At 42.1% G+C, this 23,776-nt stretch overlaps 1 protein-coding gene across 3 annotated transcripts in view; it reads right to left on the bottom strand.

Annotated features, from left to right (window-relative positions):
* UTRN (utrophin) overlaps nucleotides 1–23,776 on the bottom strand; it is a 521,915-nt gene that overhangs the window by 312,012 nt on the left and 186,127 nt on the right. For all 3 annotated transcript variants that reach the window (XM_061624044.1, XM_061624041.1, XM_061624043.1), the window contains exons 38-42: nucleotides 21,692–21,847; nucleotides 20,395–20,532; nucleotides 17,154–17,306; nucleotides 9,490–9,675; nucleotides 6,456–6,628 (exon numbers count right to left, since the gene is read on the bottom strand). In XM_061624044.1, coding sequence (XP_061480028.1) covers nucleotides 6,456–6,628; nucleotides 9,490–9,675; nucleotides 17,154–17,306; nucleotides 20,395–20,532; nucleotides 21,692–21,847 — 806 coding nt within the window. The remainder of the gene's footprint in view (nucleotides 1–6,455; nucleotides 6,629–9,489; nucleotides 9,676–17,153; nucleotides 17,307–20,394; nucleotides 20,533–21,691; nucleotides 21,848–23,776) is intronic.

Genomic DNA, 23,776 nt, shown 5'->3' with positions numbered 1-23,776 from the left:
TACTGAGCAAAAAGAAGCAGTTGTGTGATTGTTCACCTGTGGTTTTTAAAAAACGTTTATTTTTATATAGGTATCAGATGGAATAACTGGTATCTATGTAGGCTTCAGACGATTCAGCAAAATTGTCCATTTGCAAAAGGCTGCTCTGAGATGTTTTTCAGAGATAAACACTTTCAGTTAAGGATGAATCATGGTGGACACTATGAATTTGGCTTGACTCTATAAGCGTGATGCACATGTAATGCTAAGCCAAACCATGGCTTAGCACGAACAAGCAAATGTCCATTCTCCCAGCGAGGAGATTTACTTCTCTGTTCACTCTGCTGCTGTGCTGATCAACAGTTTGGGCTTAGCATGTCATCTGTACCCAGGCTTTTGGTTCAGCTCGTTCCAGAAAAACCATAAGCTATTACTAAGGTTTTACTTATTTATTTATTTATTTTGTTTCATTTATAAACCGCCCATAGCAAGTAGCTCTCTGGGCGGTGTACAAAAAGGTTAAAATACAAAAATAACACAGTAAAATCAGATTACAAACAATAATACAAACAACAAAACAAAATAATATATTAAACAAAATATAAAAGTTTAAAAGTCATGAACATTAAACATTAAAATGCCTGGGAGCATAGCCAGGTCTTAACCTGGCGCCGGAATGATAGTAACGTAGGCGCCAGGTGTACCTCTTCGGGGAGGCTGTTCCACAATTCGGGGGCCACTACAGAAAAGGCCCTAGATCCAATAACTGTCCTCCGGGCTTCTCGGTGAGTTGGTACCCGGAGGAGGGCCTTAGATGCTGAGCGAAGTGACCAGGTAGGTTCGTAGCGGGAGAGGCGTTCCACAAGGTATTGCGGTCCCACGCCATATAAGGCTTTATAGGTCAAAACCAGCACCTTGAATCTGGGCCGGAAACAGATAGGTAGCCAGTGCAAACGGGCCAGAACAGGTGTTATATGCGCAGACTGGCTAGTCCTCATCAATAGTCTGGCTGCTGCGTTTTGCACTAGCTGAAGTTTCCGAACTGTCTTCAAGGGCAGCCCTACGTAGAGCGCTTTACAGTAATCCAATCTAGAAGTTACCAGAGCATGAACAACTGAGGCGAGGTCGTCCCTGTCCAGATAGGGGCATAGCTGGGCTACCAGCTGAAGGTGGTAGAACGCGTTCCGTGCCACCGAGGCCACTTGAGCCTCGAGAGACAACGATCGAAAAGAACCCCCAAACTACGAACCTGTTCCTTCAAGGGGAGTGTAACCCCATCTAGAACAGGATAAACATCCACCATCTGGGCAGGGAAGGCACTCACCAACAGTGTCTCAGTCTTGTCTGGATTGAGTTTCAGTTTATTAGCTCTCATCCAGTCCGTTATCGTGGTCAGGCAACGGTTCAGCACATCAACAGCCTCACCTGAAGAAGATGAAAAGGAGAAATAGAGCTGCGTGTCATCAGCATACTGATGACAACGCACTCCAAAACTCCTGATGACCGCACCCAGAGGCTGCATGTAGATGTTAAAAAGCATGGGGGACAAAACCGACCCCTGAGGGACTCCACAATGGAGAGTCCAGGGTGTCGAGCAATATTCCCCAAGTACTACCTTCTGGCGACGATCCGCCAAGTAGTAGCGGAGCCACTGCCAAGTAGTGCCCCCAACTCCCAACTCCGCGAGTCTCCCCAGGATACCATGGTCAATGGTATCAAACGCCGCTGAGAGATCAAGGAGAATCAACAGAGTCACACTCCCCCTGTCCCTCTCCCGACAAAGGTCATCATACAGGGCGACCAAGGCTGTTTCAGTGCCAAAACTGGGCCTAAAACCAGATTGAAATGGATCCAGATAATCGGTTTCGTCCAAGAGCACCTGGAGCTGGCCGGCAACCACCCACTCCAAAACCTTGCCCAAAAAGGGGACATTCGCCACCGGTCTATAATTGTTCAAGTTATCTGGGTCCAAGGAACGTTTCTTTAACAGAGGTCTCACTACTGCCTCCTTGAGGCTACTAGGGACTACTCCCTCCCTCAAGGAGGCATTTATCACTTCCTTGGCCCAGCCGGTGGTACCAGCCCTGCTAGCCTTCACTAGCCAAGATGGACAAGGATCCAGAGCAGACGTGGTCGCCCGGACCATTCCAAGCACCTTGTCCACTTCCTCAAGCTGCACCAACTGAAACTCATCCAATAATGAAGGGCAAGACCGCGTTCTGGACACTTCAATGGATTCATCTGTCATAACATCAGAGTCTAAGTCCCTACGGATGCATGCAATTTTATTTTGGAAGTGTCCCGCAATGTCGTTACAGCGGGCTTCAGATGTTTCTATGGTATCTTGAGGACCAGAATGTAAAAGCCCTCGTACAACCCTAAAAAGCTCCGCTGGACGGCAAAGAGATGTCCTAATAGAGGCAGCAAAATAAGACTTTTTCGCCGCCCTTACTGCTTTTATATACAGCTTAGTGGAGGCACTTACCAAAGCATAACTGCATCCGTCTGGAGTTCGTCTCCATCTGCACTCCAGCCTCCTTCTCTCTTGCTTCATCACTCTCAGCTCCGGGGTATACCACGGAGCTGTATGAGCTCTACACCGAAGGGGGCGCGCGGGAGCGATCGTGTCAATAGCCCGGGCCATCTCCGTATTCCACAGTTCAACCAGGGCCTCGACAGGAGCGCCAGTGCTATCAGCTGGAAAAACTCCCAGAGCCTTCTGAAAACCCACAGGATCCATAAGCCTCTGGGAGCGGACCAACTTAATAGGTCCCCCACCTTTGCAGAGGGAAAGGGTCACCGTGAGTCTGAAGCTCAGCAAGCGGTGATCTGTCCATGACAATGGAGTAGATGAAAAACACCCCACCACCAGATCACCATCTCCATGACCAGTGGCGAAGATCAAATCAAGGGTGTGACCTGACACATGTGTTGGGCCTGTGGCAAATTGAGACAGCCCCATGGTTGTCATGGAAGCCATGAAGTCCTGAGCCGCCCCAGATAAGACAGTCTCGGCATGAATGTTGATATCCCTCAGCACCACAAGTCTGGGGGACCTCAACAGTACCTCCGAGACTATCTCCGTCAGCTCAGCTAGGGAAGCTGTTGGGCAGCAAGGTGGGCGGTACACCAACAGGATTCCCAGTCTGTCTCCTTGGCCCAGCACAAGGTGGAGGCACTCTAGACCAGTCGCCATCTGGACAGGGTGCTTGGTGACAGAAAAAGAACTCCTATAGACCACAGCAACCCCGCCTCCCCAGCCCTCAGATCTACCACAGTGCTGCACCATATACCCAGGTGGGCAAAGCTGGGAAAGAGCAACTCCTCCCTGCTCACCCACCCAGGTCTCGGTTATACCAGGTCTTATGGTTACAGCACACAGTTTGTTTGGAGAGAATTAAACCATGAGCCCAGGTTCAGATGACATGCTATGCCAAACGATGGCTCAGCTTAGTGCAGCACAGCATCAAAGCAACTGGAAGAGGCACAATGCAGCTATGATCTCTCTGGGAGCCCACAAGTTTGTTCGTTCACACTAACCTATGATTTGGCTTGGTGTTACAAGTGAATGAGGTCTGTATAAGCAAACGTTTGAAAAGGAAGAAAGCCCACATCTTTTTGCTGGTGCCTATGAAGATCTCTCTTTTTCTGGCCACACAGCATTAAACAAAATTGCAACTCCAACTGAATAATGACTTGCTGGCCAGAAGACAAACACATCGTGTTGCATTTAACAGTTTCTGCTTTGAACATGTCACTAGACATATCCAAAGAGACTTTGATATCTTCTGAAAGACTTCTGAAAAAATATAATAAATTCAAAGTACTTTAACAACTAAGTACAAGTGATCATAATGGAGTCTAATATCCAAACTATTTACTTAAAACTTAAACATAACTGTAAGTTTAACTGATGCACAAGTCAATACGAATAATGATAATAAAACTCATTTGTTCATAATGACTGACAGTAGATTTACAGGTTAAAAACAACTCCTTATATATGTTCATCAGCAGGCTTCAGGGCCTTAAACTGCACTATTCATGGACTACATAAAATACAACCTATCAGCTGTACTTGTAAACACTACTTATAACGTTATAAGTCTTATGCTCAAAGGAATGCTTAACAACCCCAGTTGCATTTTAAATAAGATGCAAAATAAGATGTGATAATTATTAGATTCAAGGGGTCAGAAAGTCAATCTGTTGTATTTTCACCAATTAACTGTGAATATTTATCTTTTTAAATAGGAAGAGTTTGGCTGCTTAATTGATAACTTAAGATTACTGAAGTTTCCAAATGGATGGTGAAGCATCAAGTTTCATCAATCATGTGCAAAATGCACAGAGTAATTTTTCCCCAATACTTGTTATGCACTAAGAACACTTTGAATATAACACAAGATTACTATAGTTCTACTGTTGCTGCACAGAATAGTTATGTAATGTGTGTGTGTACATGTGCATGTCCATACACACACATGTAGGTTTATAAAGATGTCATCAGTTTATCGCAACCATATAAGTGGTTTGTTGATGGCCTTTTTGAGGACATATACACATGATCAAATCCTACTTTAATGACAGGATATGTACAAGCTGTGTGCACCTGCAATGGAGAACACTACCTGCAACTACAAGGCACAGCTATGGGGACTCGCATGGCTCCATCATATGCGAATCTCTTTTTGGGTAAACTGGAACAAGAGATCTTCAAAAAGGCCATCAACAAACCACTTATATGGTGGCGATACATTGATGACATCTTTATGGTCTGGACAAATGGTAAAGAGAGTTTAGAAAAATTTAAAAATGACATCAACTCTATCCATCCATCTATTAAGTTTACATTTAATAGTACAAATGACAATCCGCACATCCCTTTTCTGGATGTCCTTCTCACCATTGAAAACAACAAAATAGCCACTAACCTCTACAGCAAACCCACTGATGCCCACACCTATTTAAACTGGAAATCCTGCCATCCTAAGCGTATAAAGAAAAACATTGTATAGCTTAGCTCTGAGAATCAAACTTATTTGCAGCACTGAAGATGAATACCAGAGAAGGATCAGTGAATTTAAAGAACACCTTCTTCTGAGAGGATATCCTCCACATGTTATCAATTGCAACATCCACCAAGCCTCCATTTTGTCCAGAGAAAACCTACTCCATCATACTGAGGTGTCAAAAAGCAGAGAGCAACGGATTTCATTTGTGGTAGATTTCCATCCAGCATCTCCTAACTATCACCGAGCAATCAGGGAGACCTACCCATTGCTGGCAAACTCTTAACATCTTGCTAGAGCCATCAGCAGGCCTCCTGTTGTAGAATTTCGCCAGCCTCCTAATTTGCGCAGACTGTTAGTGAGAGCTGTGCTTAAGCCACCTATCGCCAATCCTGGGTCTCATCCTTGTCACTCCAAACGCTGTATCACCTGTGTGTACCTCAGGGAGAGAGCTACTTTTACAGGCTACTAGGACAGGCAGGACATATTACATCAAACAGAACATCACCTGCAGGTCCTGCAATATAATTTATGTCATTGAATGCAAAAGACAAGGATGTCATATCCAATACGTAGGAAAAACCACAACTGACCTACGCACACGCTTCAGAAACCACAAATTGCCAATCGTAACAAAAAAAAGGGAGCAACCAGTTGCAAAACATTTCAACATTGAGGGTCACAGCCTGTTGGACTTTTCTATAACAGCTATAGAATCCAGCAGCATTGACTAAAAGGGAGAACTTTAGGATTTACTCTCTGGACACATTGGCACCACATGGCCTGAACCTGGAGGACAGTACCAGCATCACTTAGCTTCTGCAAATGAAGCCCCTCTGAGCATTCCATCCTCCAAGCTCTACAACTGCCACCTTGGTAACAGCATTTGTATGTTAGCAGCTGATGAAGGCAGATAAAGAAGCTGATAAAGAAGAGGGAGATGTGCAGCCCTTTTCTCAGGATTCAGCAACTGGCATCACCATCTTGCTTGCTGTGCCTTGGGAACAAAGCTTTGCTAAGGAGGGAGGAGCCAAGCTAAGCACTGATGTATGGAGAATGCGAAACAGAGCTGAAGTGAAGAGGCCATGCCCTGACTAGCGAGCTTCTAGTTATTCTAACATTCTACAATTTGAACTAACATTCATGAGAACTGTGTCTTTTCAGTAAAGAATCCCTATTGAATGTTAATATTTTATTTATTAAATACTGGCCAATCTTAGGTCCCCAACCTTAAAAACTCTTCCAGAGTCCCTGCCTGTTAATGTAATAGACATTTGCTAAGCAACGTTTTGATTCCTGTTAATAAACATTTTCACCCAAGCTTGGCAGGGTCAGCCTACATTATTGTCCCGTCTGAATTGGAAAAATCTCCACCAAGGTGTACCTTAGTCCTCCTCACATAACTCATCACTGTGCAACACTGTTTGTTTTTAGCACAAAGTAAATGCAGCCCTTTTTACTTACCATTTGCGATCATTGTACATCCTGTTAATTCTGTCCCATTCTGCATTCAGTTGGATCAGTGAATCCCCTATTTGCATAGCCTCAGATCCAGATGCTTCCAATATAACATCAGGTTGTTTTTCATGAATGACTGCAATCTGATCCCCAAGTTTGTCCAACATGTCTTTTATGTTCTGTAAGCATAATGAGACAAAAAAACCTATTGAAGTGCTCTACAAAGCAGCATTAGCATTCGCTTGAGAATGCTACCACCTGGAAAAATGGAAGCCTTCGGTTAGATGACAAAAAGCATGAACAACATATAAATGTGATACCTTTAGTATGCGTTTCTTTTCATAATTTTTAACAAAATTTTACACACACACACACACACACACATACTTACACGTAGCACCTGAACTTGTGGGGTGCCACAGGGTTCTATCCTTTCTCCAATGCTCTTTAACATCTATATAAAGCCGCTGGGAGCAATCATCAGGAGATTTGGGCTGCAATGTCATCAGTATGCGGATGACACACAGCTCTATCTCTCATTTAAATCTTCACCAAGGTTGGCTGTGGAAACCCTGTCCAAGTGTCTGGAGTCGGTGAGTGGCTGGATGGGAACGAATAAGTTGAAGCTGAATCCTGACAAAACCGAGGTGCTGTTTGTGGGAGACAAGGGAAGGCTGGGAGATATAGACCTGGTGCTTAACGGGGTACGATTGCCCTTGAAAGACCAGGTCCGTAGCCTGGGGGTCATTCTTGACTCCCAGCTGTCTATGGAGGCTCAAGTTTCAGCTGTGAGCCGAGCAGCTCTGTATCAACTCCATCTGATATGGAGGCTACGCCCCTACCTTCCCAATCATCTGCTCCCACCGGTGGTACATGCCCTGATCACCACTCGCCTAGACTACTGTAATGCGCTCTACGTGGGGTTACCCTTGAAAACGGTTCGGAAATTACAGCTGGTACAGACAGCAGCGCGTCTGATTGCAGGCAGCCGCCATAGAGATCACATCACTCCTGTGTTGAAGGAGTTGCATTGGTTACCGGTTGTGTACCGAACCCAATTCAAGGTGTTGGTTTTAACCTTTAAAACCCTATACGGCTGTGGCTCAGCCTATCTGAAGGAGCGCCTCCAGCATCGACAGGGATGCCGCTCAACAAGATCGACCTCAGAGGGCCTTCTCTGGATCCCACCAGTCAAAATAGCTAGGCTGGTGAGGACTCGAGAGAGGGCTTTCTCAATAGTGGCCCCCACCCTCTGGAACTGTCTCCCAGGTGATATACGCCATGCCCTGTCTATAATGAGCTTCCGCAGGACCCTGAAGACTTGGCTTTTTAGGCGGGCGTTTGAGATGGGCTAGTTTTTTACTGTTTTTAAATTTTAATTGTTTTATATACTGTTTTATCTTGTACGTCACCCAGAGTGGCTGGACAACCAGCCAGATGGGCGACTAACAAATGTAATAATAAAAATAAATAAATGAATAAATAACTGAGAAGTATCATATTTAATTTCCCTGATCCTATAATCCAAACCCTGTGTTTGGGGACATGCTACTTCTAATAAACATAGCAAGACATTGGCAATATATTATATATGTGTTTAAAGGAGTGAGTTGCAGTAAATACAGTCTCAAACCATACACAGTATATAGAGATGGCATGACAGAAACACTATGTTGTATCAAACAGCGATAAGTCACAGTCCCATCAGCACAAGGATTTCTGCTTGCACAATGGAAATTTCCCCCCTTTTTCCCCTGTGCCCCCTAAATCTGTTCTAGGAGTTCCATCAACCCTGCAGAGGAGGGCAGAGAAGTCCCATTGTGCAAGCAGTAATCCTTGCACTGATCGGACACGTTAGTTGAATACCACTCACTAATAGTTTCTGACCAGGCCCAGTATGACTACTACATCAATTCTCTTCAGTATGGGTTCTCCACATTTTATTTGCCACACATTCCATTCTATAGTTCTTGTCTTGCCTGAAGGGATAATGGGAAATGGCTGTGCTCTTTGCCCCACCCCCAATACTGGGCACACTACCTGGCCCCACTTCTTGACATCAGCATGGACATCTAGGGGCAGGGTGATATGGTATGTCCAATCTCAGGAGAAGGGCCAGGAGTATGGTTCCAATCTTCAGAAATCAAGGGAGTCCCCTTTTACACAAGTAACATGCGAAGGATGCATATGTGCCACAATTTATTTTTTTAATTCAGTATGGCCTCTTACAATTAAGAGTGATTTGTATGAAATCACTTCTAAGTAACAAATCCAGCCAACATTATGCTATGATTGTGTGACCATTCTAGAAAAACTGCTGCCTATGAATCAAGGGGTTCCCCTATATTCCCTCTCTTCTTGAGTACTGCGTCCACTTCTGGACACCACACTTTAAGAAGGATGCAGATGAACTGGAATGGTTCAGAGGAGGGCAATGAGGATTACTGTTTTCTGTTGTACACCGCCCAGAGAGCTATGCTAGTCGGGCGGTATAAAAATCTAATAAATAAATAAATACCAGGGAACTAGAAACAAAACCCTATGAGGAGAGACTAAAAGAACTGGGCATGTTTTGCCTTGAGAAGACTAAGGGGAAATATGATAGAACTGTTCAAGAACATGAAAGGTTGTCACACAGAGGTGGGCCAGGATCTCTTCTTGAATGTCCCATTGTGCAGGATACTGAATAATGGGCTCAAGTTACAGGAAGCCAGATTTCAACTGAACATCAGAAAAAACCTGAGTGGTACGACGATGGAAACAATTACCTAGGGAGGTGGTGGACAATACTGAAGGCATTCAAGAGGCAGATGCACAGCCACCTATTGGGTATGCTTTAATTTGGATTCCTGCATTGAGCAGGGGGTTGGACTCAATGGCTTTATAGGCCCCTTCCACCATTGTATGATTCTATGACAATTCTATAACTTTTGGAAATACCTTGCATTCCCTACTTAAGTTAGAACTTTTGGACGTAATAATCACCAGTTTTAATACTCAATTCTGTTTTCTGTTCTAATAACGTTTTGGTTTCTAATACCTTTAATGCATCCTCTTGAGTAGAAAAATCCTCATAGATACCAGAATGAAGTTCTGGGGCGTTCAGCAAGAGCTCAGCATCAGCTATAGCCAGCAAAATCTTGTTAATTTCAACCAGGTATTCTGCAGGGAATGGAGAAGCTCTGATTGTTGATGAAAGAGGACTTTGAATTCTCTGAGGAACTGCCTAAAGAAAAATAAAAGTAATTTTAGCTCTTTTAAGATAACCTCATTATAAAATAAAAAGAAACTTCACTTATATTTTCGTTATGTCCTATCCTTTAGGGTTCAATGCATGTGACAGCCTTTTTAAAAGTATAGCATAAAAGTATTAAAATCACATTTAAAAAATTGAAATCATATCCCCAAAACTAAAATCCCATCCTAAGTGATTCCCCATTACAATTAGAAGAAAACATGTCTACTGTACCCAGAGCAGGTATACCCTATAAATTAATTTACATTTTTTCTGTTTTACCTTGGTTTCTTAGAAAATGAGACACCGTTTAAGCCAATATATAGGTCTTACTCGACTCAGAAGTGTTAAACAACTATCGCTCAGTGGCAAATATTCCCTTTTTGGGCAAGGTGCTTGAGAAGGTGGTGGCGATCCAGCTTCAAGCATACTTGGAGAACACTAATAACTTAGATGCATTCCAGTCTGGCTTCAGGCCTGGCCATGCACTGAAACTGCCTTGGTCACCCTGGTTGATGACATTTGTCGGGAGAGAGATAGGGAGAATGATCTCTAAGTGGCTTTTGAAACTGTTGACCATGGTATCCTTCTGGAACATCTTGAGGAGGTGGGGGTTGGGGACACTATGCTTTAGTGGTCCCACTCATACCTGCAGAGCCAATTTCAAAAAGTAGTTATGGGAGGCACCATGGGAATTATTCTCTGATGCTCCACAGGGTTTCATCTTGTCCCCTATGCTATTTAACATCTATATGAAGCCACTGGGAGCTGTCATCAGGAGTTTTGGACTGAGGTGACATCAATATGCAGATGACACCCAGTTCTACTTCTCTATTCCATCTGAATCAGGAAAGGCAGTTGAGGTGTTGAATTGGTGCCTGGAGGCAGTGATGTACTGGATGTGGACCAATAAATTAAGGCTGAATCCTGAAAAGACAGAGGTGTTATGTGTCCAGAGTTCTCATGTCCAGGAGGTGGGAAGACAGTCTGTTCTGGATGGGGTTGCTCTTTCCTTGAAGGAGCAGGTCCATAGCCTGGGGGTACTCCTTGATCCAACACTATCCCTGGAGGTTCAGGTGGCCCAGCTCTGGCTAGTTTGCCAGCTTCAGCCACTTTTGGACAGAGAAGACTTAGCCACAGTGCTCCATGCTCTAGTAACTTCCAGACTGGATTCTTGCAATGCATGTTATGTGGGAGATTCCCTTGCAGATGACCCAGAAGTTTCAACTGGACCAAAATGCAACAGCCAGATTACTGGCAGGGGTTTCTTTTAGAATTCATATAACCCCTGTTTTAAAACAGTTGCATTGGTTGCCGGTTCATTTCCAGACCCAGTTCAAGGTGCTCACATTAGTATTTAAAGCACTAAACGACCTAGTTCCCAAAATATCTAAAAGATCACCTCCTTCCCTACAGATCCTCTCAGGTGTTGAGATCAGCAGAGGAGGGCCTTCTGTTAGTCCTGCCACTTTCAGAAGCTCATAGTGTTGGCATGGAAAGGACATTCTCTGTGGCAGCCCCTAAGTTGTGAAAATCTCTCCCACCAAGGTGCATCTGGCAACTTCATTGTATAACTTTCAGAAAATGCTGAAGACGCACCTCTTTACCCTGGCCTTCAACATCTGAGATGTGTGTTTTTAGGACTCACCCTATTTTCTGTGATGTTGTTTAGGTTGTTTTTAATTATGTGTTTAAATGGTTGTAACCTGCCCTGAGACCTCTGGGTGGAGCATGGGTAATAAATTCTAGTAATAATAATAATAATAATAATAATAATAATAATAATAATATAACACCATATAAACAATATGATCAATCAATGCTTATGTCAAGCAGGTATCACCTCTGCTCACTTGATCAGCTCCAGTTACAGGGGGAAAAGACATCCTACCCTAAATTTCTGGAAAGCATTTTCCAGCTCCTGGAGGCCTCCTGAAACATGTTCATTCATTTTGATAATCCTCAGCTGGTATGGGGTGTAGTGTATGCCTCATGATGACATGACATTTTCTGCTTATAGAAAGAGTAAGCTAGGCCACAAGAGAACACTAAAAAGCATGTTTTGCTATATAAAAAAAAGTTTCACAGGTAGGTACCCATACAACAAGGATTATAACTTTATTCCATACACAGCATTACGAACCATCACCCATCACTGAAGTGAGCAGAACACATCACACAACACTGTGCCTCCAAGAACAAGCTAGCAAGAAAGAAAACCAGATAATGGGCCTATAGATATTTACAATAAAAATACTGTCCTCTGCAATTCAGTGATATTACTTGAATCTGATAAGATTACCAGTTCCTGAAATAACAAAGAAAACCTTCATATTTCTCATGAAATAGGTGAGATACACCAGCAATCAGAGCTAACGGTAACTTTGTTTCCTGAACAATACAATGTAAGCTTAGTTTTGAGAGGACAAATGAAATAATATACCTTGCTGTTGTTTAAATTCACTTTTGACTAGGACCTAAGCATTGTATTCAACTAAGTCCTACTCAAAGTAGACCCACTGAAATTAATGAACCTTAGTCTGTCATCTCTATGATATTCAAAGGGTCTTCTCTGAGTAGTATTAGGACTGAATATCATCCTAATTCTTAGGTTGTTAGTGCAGTAAAATTAAAAAGAAGCAGATCGCCGTGTCAGAGCTGGTCCTGCCCACATGACCTGCCTCCTTTAAAATAGGGATGGGGAAACTGTAGCCCCTTCCAGATGTTGTGGGGCCATCAGCTCAAGTCATCATGGACAGAAATCAGGGATGATGGGAGCTGTAGGCCAGCAACATCTGGAGGGCCAGTTTCCCTATTCCTGCATTAAAAGGTTCCCAGAACAGAGTTCCTATGCTGATCATGAAAAAATTACATCTGAAGTGCAGCACTTCAAGAGCTGGCCCTCCTTAGTATGCACAACTCTATCTGATTTCTTTTGCTGACTCCTTCAGACAATGATTTCTGGAGAATTTGTTCAGTATTTCATAGTTTTGATTGATCCTAATAAAAGTATTGTCTGACACTCCATTTTGAAACTGTTTTATTATGGTGATCAAGTTATGCATTTGTTAATTCAGCAACAATTTTGCTAAGACAACAAAGATATCTAGATAGAGACATCTGTGGTACAGCCTTGGGGATTTTTGTATTGAGCAAGATTATTTCCAACCTCCTTCCGTCTCTCTATTTCTGAGATTCTTCTTCATCATTGGGACTGAGCCATTGGCAAAACCATCTTGAAAACTGAAAAAGTGAATGGACTTTTCAGATTCACCCTCTACCATCACACCAAGAAGCAAAGGCCTGTAGGGTAGCAGCGTAGATCCTATGAGAGGATAGCAAGGTTGTAGATTACCCTATCAACATGTAGCTGAGATGTGTCTGTTGTCTCCCAGTCCTCAGACAGTGAGTGGTCTGCCTTCCATGTCACAGTGGAGAAGAGGGAATTGACACAAAGGAAGCTAAGCAGCATACTGTTGGGATTAAGGTGTTTCCCAACAGCAAACTTCCTTTCCAACTTCAGCCCCGTTTAAAGCAGAAAACACAGGGCACAAAGAGATCAAGACAAAGACAAGCACTTTGATGTGGTGTATCTGAAGGTAAGCGCAAGCCCTATATGGACGCTTTTAACTGCTAGCCATGCAGGAGTGGCAGATCAAGGACAAATTGCTGGATGTTGCTTGCAATACAACCCTACCTACTAACCGGGGGGGGGGACTCCTATGGCTGTCAAGACTGCCCCAGCCCAGAACCACTGAAGAAAAGAATAGTACAGAAAACTATAACCAAAATTATTTAGGAAACATTGGTGCTGGGGGGGACATAATAATGAAATAAGGAACAATGTGGAGAAAGCAGGTATTTTTTCTGTCTCTGTCCTCTCTCAGGCTACTAGAATTCTGGGTCACCTGATAAGGTTGACTGTCAGTAGATCCAAGCAAGCAATTTTCAAACATACTATTACTAAATGTGATGGATGCTAGCTTACGTGGTTTAAACAGGAGTGTGGAACCTGTGGCCCTCCAGATATTGTTAAACTACAACTCTTACCACCCCAACCATTTGCCATACTGACTGGGGCTGAGGAAGCTGAAAATCCAACAACTTCTGGAGGACCCTCAAGTTCCCCAGCCCTTTTTTTAAAAATTGATTAGACAAATTCATGGAGGTTATCAGTGGCTGTTAATCATGATAGTTGCATCATATTCTAAGGAAGTGTTCTTTCTGAGTACTAGCTGCTGGGGATAAACAACAGTAAATGGTCACTTCATAGCCCACTTGTAAGCTTCCAGAGGCATCTGGCTAACTGCTGCTGGATGCATAACTCTGCATGAGATGGACCTTGGTCTCATCCCAACTGGCAATTAATTCAAAAGGGCATAGCAATTAATTGCTTCTGTTCATCAAAGTTGTATCCTGCCCTTCCTCCAAGGAGCTCAAGTTGGTGTACAAACGGTTACTAAGCCAACCTTATACCAGATGCAATGAGCTAGATAATATCCCCAATTGACACATTTCTGAAACATGAAGTCAATCAAAACCAGGCACAAAAAGCTGGCTTATTCATTTTCTGAATCACTGTATATAGAATTGCATCATCAGAGTCCAGTGCAGAGTGAAGGTCATTGATAAGGTCTCCAACAGGGAAATATTAGACAAGTCAGAGTACTATTGATCAATTGTTTCCTTCTTTGCCACCTACAGCATGCCAGAGATTAATGAAAAATTCAAACTTCAGCTGCCTTATGTTCAAAGTTAAATTCAGACGAGAAGGCCGCGGTTATGATTTTCCAGATCCTACACAAACAAAATGCATCTGAGCCAGAAAATAAATGTGGGTCAATTAATATAAAATATTTTTTAAATAAAGACATCAAGACCATAATTAATACTTTGCAAAGCTTTATACATGGAACCTCTTGTTTTGAGTTCTCTACATCCAATTATTTGAGTGCTATGCAGATGTTGACAAAATGTACATGGGAAAATGGGGATCAGGGTTGTACCCTACCCTGCCTGATACTTGCACAATGATATCACTTCTTAACAGCAGCTTGTACATGTGGAGTCCGATGTGCATAAGCTCACTTTGTGCAATTGATACTTTAAACAGTGCAGAACTGAGGCAATGAACGGTGCTTTTCCAGAAGTAGTTTTCTGTGGGATGAAACTATTCCTTGCCTGCTGCTTGCCACCTTCACTCCAATATTAATTTACTACTTTCATAACATTTTGTAAGAAAAGAGTTGTCACATTAACTGGCCTCGTATGATAGCATCAAGTGAGAAATATTGCCTCTATATAAGAGCGGCATAAGAAGGCACTGCAATTTAGTCAGTTATGGAATACATTATCCCAAATGGAGGCGATTGTATGAACTAACATTCACAGCACTTCCATCTCATCTTTGCCTGGAATTAGCTCCATACACTCCCATGGTGCTCACTGATAAGCATAAACAGCCTGTATTTTGCAACCTAGGATATGTATCCTGCAGCAGTCCTTTAGGGTGACCGTGACAATATTTTAAACTAGTTGGGAAGTGGAAAGATTTCCAACTAGTAAGTGGCTCTCTGTTCAAGATGAAAGTTAATAAATTAGTTTTAGCATCCCTCAAGAAGGGAGGGGGGACTACAGTTGTTTTATTTATTTCATATATTTAATGTATTTTATATTGTTGTGACACACCCTGGGACCTACTGGTGAAGGGCGGGTGGTAATAATAATAATAATGCCACCACTTAATACTAAGTAGTCTCTAAGTGGTTTGCACAAGCGCGCACACACATACACACACTATAATATTATATATATACGGGGCGGGGGGGAGAGACAGAGACTGAAAACCTACAATGCAACAATTCCCAAAAGAAAAAACATAGCAGCACATTTTGAACACATTTCCAAGGCAAATCGTGACTCACCATATGCAACACTCACTATCATATACACATCCAAATTCTGTCTTATGTCTCCCCAAATTATACAGTATCCACTACTCATCCCATTCTGCTCCCACGCACATCCATAAACATAAACACACCATTCACCCAATCAATCCAATATCTCCTACTCAATCACTACACCACTATCACCAGTCATTCCTTCTACTCTACTAAAAATGTACTGCAAACGCACCAGGAGACAATGAAACCATTAACTCACAGAACTGTATAAAGTATCAGAATGAATTCCCATCCATCAACTAGTACACAGATGTACTAGTGTCCTGGACAGCAACTTGACTCTCACGCAAGTTGCTATCTCTCATCCAAGACTCTCACTCAAAGATGGATGGAACTGTATACACTTCCCCTCTCTGGTACTTCTTCCTCATGAAGGAGTGTCCTCAGCACATATATTGTATTTGAACTCAGAGACAAGTTGAAAGGCCCAGAAAAGTCTTATAAAGAGACAGCTCAGGAACAGAGATGCAAATAATTGTAGATATCCTTTTCCTAGATATCCCAGTTGCCCTGGGGCTGGAGAACTGAACAGCAGCACATTCTAGCTTCTCCCATTAGCCAGGGAATCTAGGGCCACTGCACCCACTGCCTCCCAATAACACTTGAAGGCAACAGGGAAACCAACTGGTCCCATCGATCAGTCAGAGAAGCATCTACAAGGAGTTCACTTCTCCCCACGCTGCCTGGAAAAAAAAGCTCAGTTCCAGCTGCCTGTTGCCCTTGGACTGCAGAAGTAAGGGGAAAGAACACTCTGCCCCGATCCATAGGCCAAAGGAACAAAAGCCATCACTTGCTATTCAAGCAAGAATATCAGCAAGAGAAGGTCAACCTAGCCTGAACTAGATATAATTGCCTCTCACACCTCTCCACTTTATTCAAGCCTTGAAGAACCAGTCTTCCTCCTCTACCGTTTCCCTTCTCTGCCATTTCTTTGTGTCTTGTCTTTTTAGTTTGCAAGCTTGTTGGCAGGCCCTTTAACTGTCCCTTTTTTATTGATATGAACCACTTTAGGGGACAACTGTCTGAAAAGTGGGATTTAAAAATACAGTAAGGAAAACAATTCACTTCTTTCATAATTTCACATGCTGTTAATCAAGAATGCATCTGATGACACTGAAATGTAACAATATGCATATAAATAAATAGGCTTTCACATCATACTAATCCATTCCCAACTGAATGTGTTAATGGCCAATGTACAAGAAACAGATAGGAAAAGTTTGTAAATCAATTTTAGGAATGTATCCTCTTCCTTAGTGGGGTCCAAACTAATAAACTATAACTAGATGGACAGATCCTCTGTCAATTTATTAAAGACTTTTGCATTTGAATTTTGTGCAGTGCTTCATTTTTAAGCAGTCTAGAAATAATGTTTAAAAAATTATCAATAATATAAAAACCATCATCCAGTAACAGTTACTGGTACCAAAAGGAGACTAGCTGTGGTCTGTTGGCATAACTTAAGCAAATAGTTCTTAAAAAATCATAATAAAAAGGATCTACCTGCGATTTCCTCTCATCTTCTGCTTCCTCTAGTCCAGAAAGGTTTCCATCTGCCTCATTGAGCCAATGCAAATGACTGTCTTGTTCTGTCTTATATTGGGAGAATGAAGGTGACAGCTCCCCCACCTGTTTCCTTTGTAATGACCTAAGCTCCTATAACCAAACAAATGAAAGAAACATAAAGCAAATGGTTGATGGAAATAGAAGAAAGTCAATTATGTTTGTTGTAATCATGGATGCTTGGAATCTATTAAAAAAAATGCAAGCTGATAGTTTTACAAATGATTGTCAGCATACAGGCCAAACATGCCTCCTTGGCAGATGCTGTTTGGCATGGTAATTGTTAACAAATCCTACCAACGTCCTACTTCGCCAACCCCCTATCTGACCATTTCACTGCCATGATTTTTCTAGACATTCTATGCATAGACAGTAAGGGTATGTATTGGACTCAAATGAATCCCAAATCCTGAGCTGACTAGGGATGCCTTGAAGGGATCAGGGGCTTGCCTGAGGCAAAACAAGGTCTTGCGAAGATGCATAAACTGAAGCAGGGACCGCTGAAATGCTGCCCTGGGCTCCCTCTGGAAAGGTGGGAAATAAATCGAATAAATAAATAAATTCATGGTGTCAGCAATGCAAACATCAAAAAATGCTGCAGATAAGCATCTATTAAAAGTGACGCTATGCCTACTATATAAGCAAAATGTCAAAGTACGGGGATAGAGGGCAATTAGCATAATCAGAATTTATGTCTCTAGCTTAAGGAAAACATCAGAATCAAAGAGAGGAAGGAGTTCCTTCATGACAGACAGGGGCTGCTTTCACACTGCACTTTATTCTGTTATTCTGACGATTTCTTACCTGGTAATTGGCACTTTATATTTGATTTTTCACATGACGTACAAGCTAGTTCTAGAACATTAGAGGAATGTAGTGCAATTTTAGTGCTAATTTTCATGATAATACCAGAAATAATCTGTTTGCAAGCCTGGGAACCTTGGAAATCACCGGAGTTTTTTGCTAGCTGCAGCTGTTCACATGACAGGCATCCCAGTATACAGTGCGTTCCCACCCTTTAGATGAATTTTTTTTGTTTTTTGGAGTTTTTTTGCCTGATGAAAATTGTACCAGTATTTCGGCATAGGCGCAGATAGCAGCATTTCACACACACACACACACACACACACACACTCCTGTGTCTATACAACAAAAATAATTTAAAAAGTCAGATGCTGAAGGGAGAGGGGTTGCATGGTGATGGGATGATATCTTAGACCTCCTACACAGTGGGGAACTACAGTGCACATGAGTATAATGTGTGAGGGACAAAAACAAGATGTTCATTGCAGCTGTGTGAAACACAGTTGCATAAAATTATTATTATTATTATTATTATTATTATTAATTGCATTTGTATACCATCCCATAGCCAAAGCTGTCTGGGCGGTTTACAACAATTAAAAACATTAAAAACAAATATACACATTTTAAAAACACATTTTTAAAAAACAATTTAAAAACACATGCTATGTATGCCAGTATACAATGCCAGTATATCGGCTGAAAAAGCTACTGTTCCTTGACGCAACAGATACTGCAGTGTGAAAGGGTCTTTAGACACTGAGACAGAAGCACTAACATTTAAAATCCATTAAACTAACACAATAAGCCCCATGTCTGAAAGCAGCCAGGTTTAGCTTGTAATTAGAGGACGTAGTTTTACCAGCATCCCCCAACCCCAGTGCTTTGAGGGAGGAAGCAGCTTTGTAAGATTGTAACTCATGTCTCTAACTTAAAAAGACACCAAGATGGGGCAGGGGAAGAACAGCTCCTTCATTATGGACAGTTCTACCTTATTATCAAAGTTAATTGTTTTAACCAGAAAGTGAATCCCTTTTAGTTCTTCCCACCAAAAGATCAACTGCAAAAAGGTGCCCAGCACAAAAGCCCCCAGACCTATTTGTCAACAATTTGGCAGATTTTTTACACAGTGGCACCTCTCTCATGCCTTCAATTTTCAGACCAACTGCCCATAAAACATTACAGCAGATTTGATTATTTCTTTTTCACACAAACACAAAATGTAATGGCTACCCTTGCAAGAAAATTACTGCAGCTATCTTTCTGAAATTTGGCAGGATTCATGCCTTTGCCTGCAATTTTCATCCAGTGTGCTCAAAAATTAAAAGAGTTATAGATGGTCCCTTTAAAAAAAAAAAAGCGAACATTAAAATCTGTCCGGTACAAAGGCCCCTGGATCTCTTTGCCTATCATTTGGCAGGCTTTAGTCACTCTGGATGGACTAGCATGCCTGCAAAATTCATCCACATCTGTCAAAAGGGTGGGAACGTTATGTTCATGTTTCTATTTCCCAATAGCAAATAAAAATGCAGGGGACTTGGATAGTTGCAAGGGCTAAACAGGCAGTCTACAAAGCACCTCAGAACAAGACAGGCTATTTCCCAAAGTGCTGAATGCAGTTGAAAAGAATCTTGTGGTTGGGACATATTTGAAAAGAATAAGAAACAAGAAAAATGCATGGCCATTGCTATGTAACATTTCCATGGCTCTCTCTTCTGTCTTTTTCTCCATTTGCCTTGCCACCACTTGATAGAAACAAAGTTGTGGTTGAGGGCCTAACACCTACCCAGCTTTTAAGTCCTTTCTGTAGTTCAGAAAATAGTGTCACTTTCCTTTCGCTAGGGAAGATGGCAGGGAATTAGTATCTGAGCAGTTTACAAGCGCTGAATTGCATCAATTATAGACAAGATCAAAAGAGCTGAACAGTTCTACTTAATATTAGCATTCTCTTAATACTGAGGTAATTGGTCCCAAATCCTCACCCAGCTTCAACAGAACATACCCCAATAAGCATATTTTCCTTCCTCCGACTTCTGTCACATAAGAACATAAGAAGAGCCTGCTGGATCAGGCCAGTGGCCCATCTAGTCCAGCATCCTGTTCTCACAGTGGCCAACCAGGTGCCTGGGGGAAGCCCGCAAGCAGGACCCGAGTGCAAGAACACTCTCCCCTCAAGAGGCTTCCGGCAACTGGTTTTCAGAAGCATGCTGCCTCTGACTAGGGTGGCAGAGCACAGCCATCATGGCTAGTAGCCATTGATAGCCCTGTCCTCCATGAATTTGTCTAATCTTCTTTTAAAGCCATCCAAGCTGGTGGCCATTACTGTGTATGTTTGTTTGTTTTGGGGGGGGGGCAGAACACAATAGTTTTAACTGACCTTAGCATTGCTTTGCCTGGTTTGAAGAAGCAGAAGTTGCAAACGAATTTTCTCTCGCCTGCTGTCTTCCATTAGCTGTTGTAAAAGCTGCTCGCCTTTTTGTAGAACCTCCTCAATTTGGGCCCTCTCCTCATCCGACTAAAATTATACAAGCACAAGATCTCTAAGCATTTAGGGATACTTTAAGAGAAGAGATACTTTTCCTAAGCGGAGATAACGTCTGTACAGGAGAACATGTATAGTATGTATAGAAAAATGGATGAATATATGCTTGGCTTGAATACATCAATGTGATGGTTGGGTTCCCAATTATGTCTGTGTGGCAAAACAAGACATGTGTCTTCACACAATGTTTTTATACCATCCTTCATTAAAAAATTTCCAGGGCAGTTTACATTTTGTAAACTTTAAAAAAGGGAGATTTATTTTAAATATTTAGTCAATCTAGCTAAGTAGCCTGAAATTCATGTAACTGAGACAGATTTCCAACGCCAGAAGCCATGAGCCTCCACTCATGCTTTATAACAAGGGGGGGTAGCATCATCCCAAGAGCTGCATTCCCACACAGGTAAACTTCTAGGGCCCACATTCCAGGGATGGGCAGAGAAAGAGGCAAAAAGTAGGTGGGGTCAGAGGCAAAAGTAGATGCAGCAATGAATGTGAAGCCTAAAAATAATAATCTGGTATTTATGTGTTCGTTTGTTCATTTATTTCAAAGCATTTCCTTTATCTACCCTGGAGCTGCTCCAGCCACAGGTCCTTCTTACACTGCAAAGGTAACATCAGAAGCCCCAGACCACATGGATGTGCCAAATAGGGCAACTCTTTCCCATGCCAGTAGTGTCCCAATTTTCAGGTGGAGTGACTGTGACACAGAGAGGAACCACTCTTTGGCATCACCCACTCAAGCTGGTGCTTCTGACATTATCAGTAATCACACTGCAGTGGCTGTCATGCATAAAGGTAACGAGAGGCTCTGAAAGAGACAGTGAACATGAGGGGGGATTGAAAGGGGGCAGACCTTCAGAAACAACAACAACATCATCATTATAATGATGGGCACATGTACATGAAGGAATGAGTGCATCAAGATGATTATGACAGTTGACATTTATCTCATGCAGCAATAATTGTGTGGTTTGTCATGGTTTTAATAGACTTCCAGGTTACACAAATGTCTACTGTACATTAACAAAAGCCTCCATATGAAAAATCAGGTTTGTGGTTCCCCCCTGACCCAAGCTATTTTCTTAAACATGATCAAGTGCAATAGCCTGTTTCATGCTGCCCTACAAACCTTTTCATCATCTTCGTTTGATTCCATGTGCTTTTCCACAACCTTCAGCATATCTTGCAACTCATATTCAAATTTGTCAAAGTCTGCATTTTCCACTGCAGTTCCATGGGGCTCTTGCTTGGCAAACATTTTATGTGGCTCCTGACTGAAAGGCATCTGATGTAACAGTGACAAATGCAAACAGGGGGGGAAACATGTAGCAATTAGTGGATATATTTTTTAATTGCAGGAATGCTACATAACTGCCTCAGTAACGTTGCAAAATAACTTCCTATTTGCAGAATCAGATCTTGCAGTAGCTGTCTACAGTATTTTTTATTGGGTGTGGGAGAACTTTGGCCACACATCCTGATTCATTAGCTCCAGTGCAAGATGGAAAAAAAAATAAATCACACCTAGGAACCAGAGAACTGGGATAATCACTCAAGAGTGATGAGCTGATTTCCATTCCCAGAGACCCACACTAGGGTAATGCCTAGTCATGATTAATTTGAATCTTTAAGGCTTAGCTTATAGCTTCTGAAGAGCTTAGACCATATCAAAAGTCAAAGGATGATATTCAGTTATGACAGCCGACTCACACAACAGCCATTCCACTAGTGGGAAACTCACCCTTAGCATAGCCTACAGCTAAATCCAATTGGTGCCCTGAACTTGTGAAAGATGTTGCATAACCCTATTTTAGGCTGCATCAACAGAAGTATAATTTCCAAATCGCATGAAGTATTGGTTCCCCTCTCTTTGGCACTTGTTAGGCCTCAGCTTGAGTACTGCATCCAGTTCTGGACACCACACTTTAAGAAAGATGCAGACGAACTGGAACGGGTTCACAGGAGGAAAATGAGGATGATCAGGGGACTAGAAACAAAGCCTTATGAAGAGAGACTGAAAGAACTGGGCATGTTTAGCCTTGAGAAGAGAAGACTGAGGGGAGATATGATAGCAATCTTCAAGTACTTGAAAGGTTGTCACACAGAGGAGGACCAGGATCTCTTCTCGATCATCCCAGAGTGCAGGACACAGAATAATGGGCTCAAGTTACAGGAAGCCAGATTTCAAGTGAAGAACAGGAAAAACTTCCTAACGGTTAGAGTGGTACGACAATGGAACCAATCACCTAGGAAGGTGGTGGGCTCTCCAACACTGGAAACCTTCAAGAGGCAGCTGGACAGCCACCTGTAAGATATGCACTGAGCAGGGGATTGGACTCATTGGCCTTACAGGCCCCTTCCAATTCTACGATTCTATGATCCCCTAGCTCAATTGCTATTATGAAATTTGGTGACAGTTAAGCTTGTGTGCTACAGTTTGTGCAAGACCAAATTATCAATCACCTTGCACCAATGTTACATTGGATCTCACCCCCAGTGATTATGTACCCTTTTAGACTGGTAATATTTTGTAAATTAAATGTGTTATTTTTAATTTTAAAAAAACCCTTAAGCAATGTAGCTTGTCAGAGGCAGAGCTGGTATCTTTCTGCCAATTTACAGCAATTTACTATCCTCATGGATGTTCCAATGTGGAGCTCCCTCCCCTTAAATATTAGACAGGCGCCATCTCTGTTATCTTTTCGGTGCCTATTGAAGACCCTCCTCTTTCAACAAGCCTTTTAAGTTGAGACCCTATCCCAGTCTGCTTCTGTGTTGGAATTGCTTTTTAATATTTTTAAACTTTTTTTAAAAAAAACAGGATGTTTTTTAACCTTTTTAAAGATCTCTTCAAAGCTTTTTTAAAAAATGTTTTTAAAGTTGCTTTGTTTTAATGTATTTTAAAGTCTGTTTTTATGATGTTTTAAAGAGTTTTTAGTGCTTTTGTTTGCCACCCTGGGCTCCTACTGGGAGGAAGGGCAGGATATAAATAAATAAATAAATAAATAAAATCCTTCAGTTAGTTATTCTAAACTTCCTCCAACGATGAAAACAGAGTTGAAATGTGCAACAAGCCAACCCACCAATAAAATACTAGGAAGCAGCTTACCTACAACACTTTTTTCTTATCGAAACAAGAGTTTGTACCTGACTGAACTCTAAATATAACTGAATAGCATTCATTCCACCACAACATTAAGAATAGAACAAAACT

The sequence above is a fragment of the Rhineura floridana genome, chromosome 4, assembly GCF_030035675.1.
Source record: "Rhineura floridana isolate rRhiFlo1 chromosome 4, rRhiFlo1.hap2, whole genome shotgun sequence".
In the NCBI taxonomy this organism is placed as follows: Eukaryota; Metazoa; Chordata; class Lepidosauria; order Squamata; family Rhineuridae; genus Rhineura; species Rhineura floridana.
The sequence above is the reverse complement of the archived record's forward strand: the minus strand, read 5'-3'. Positions and strand labels throughout refer to the sequence as shown.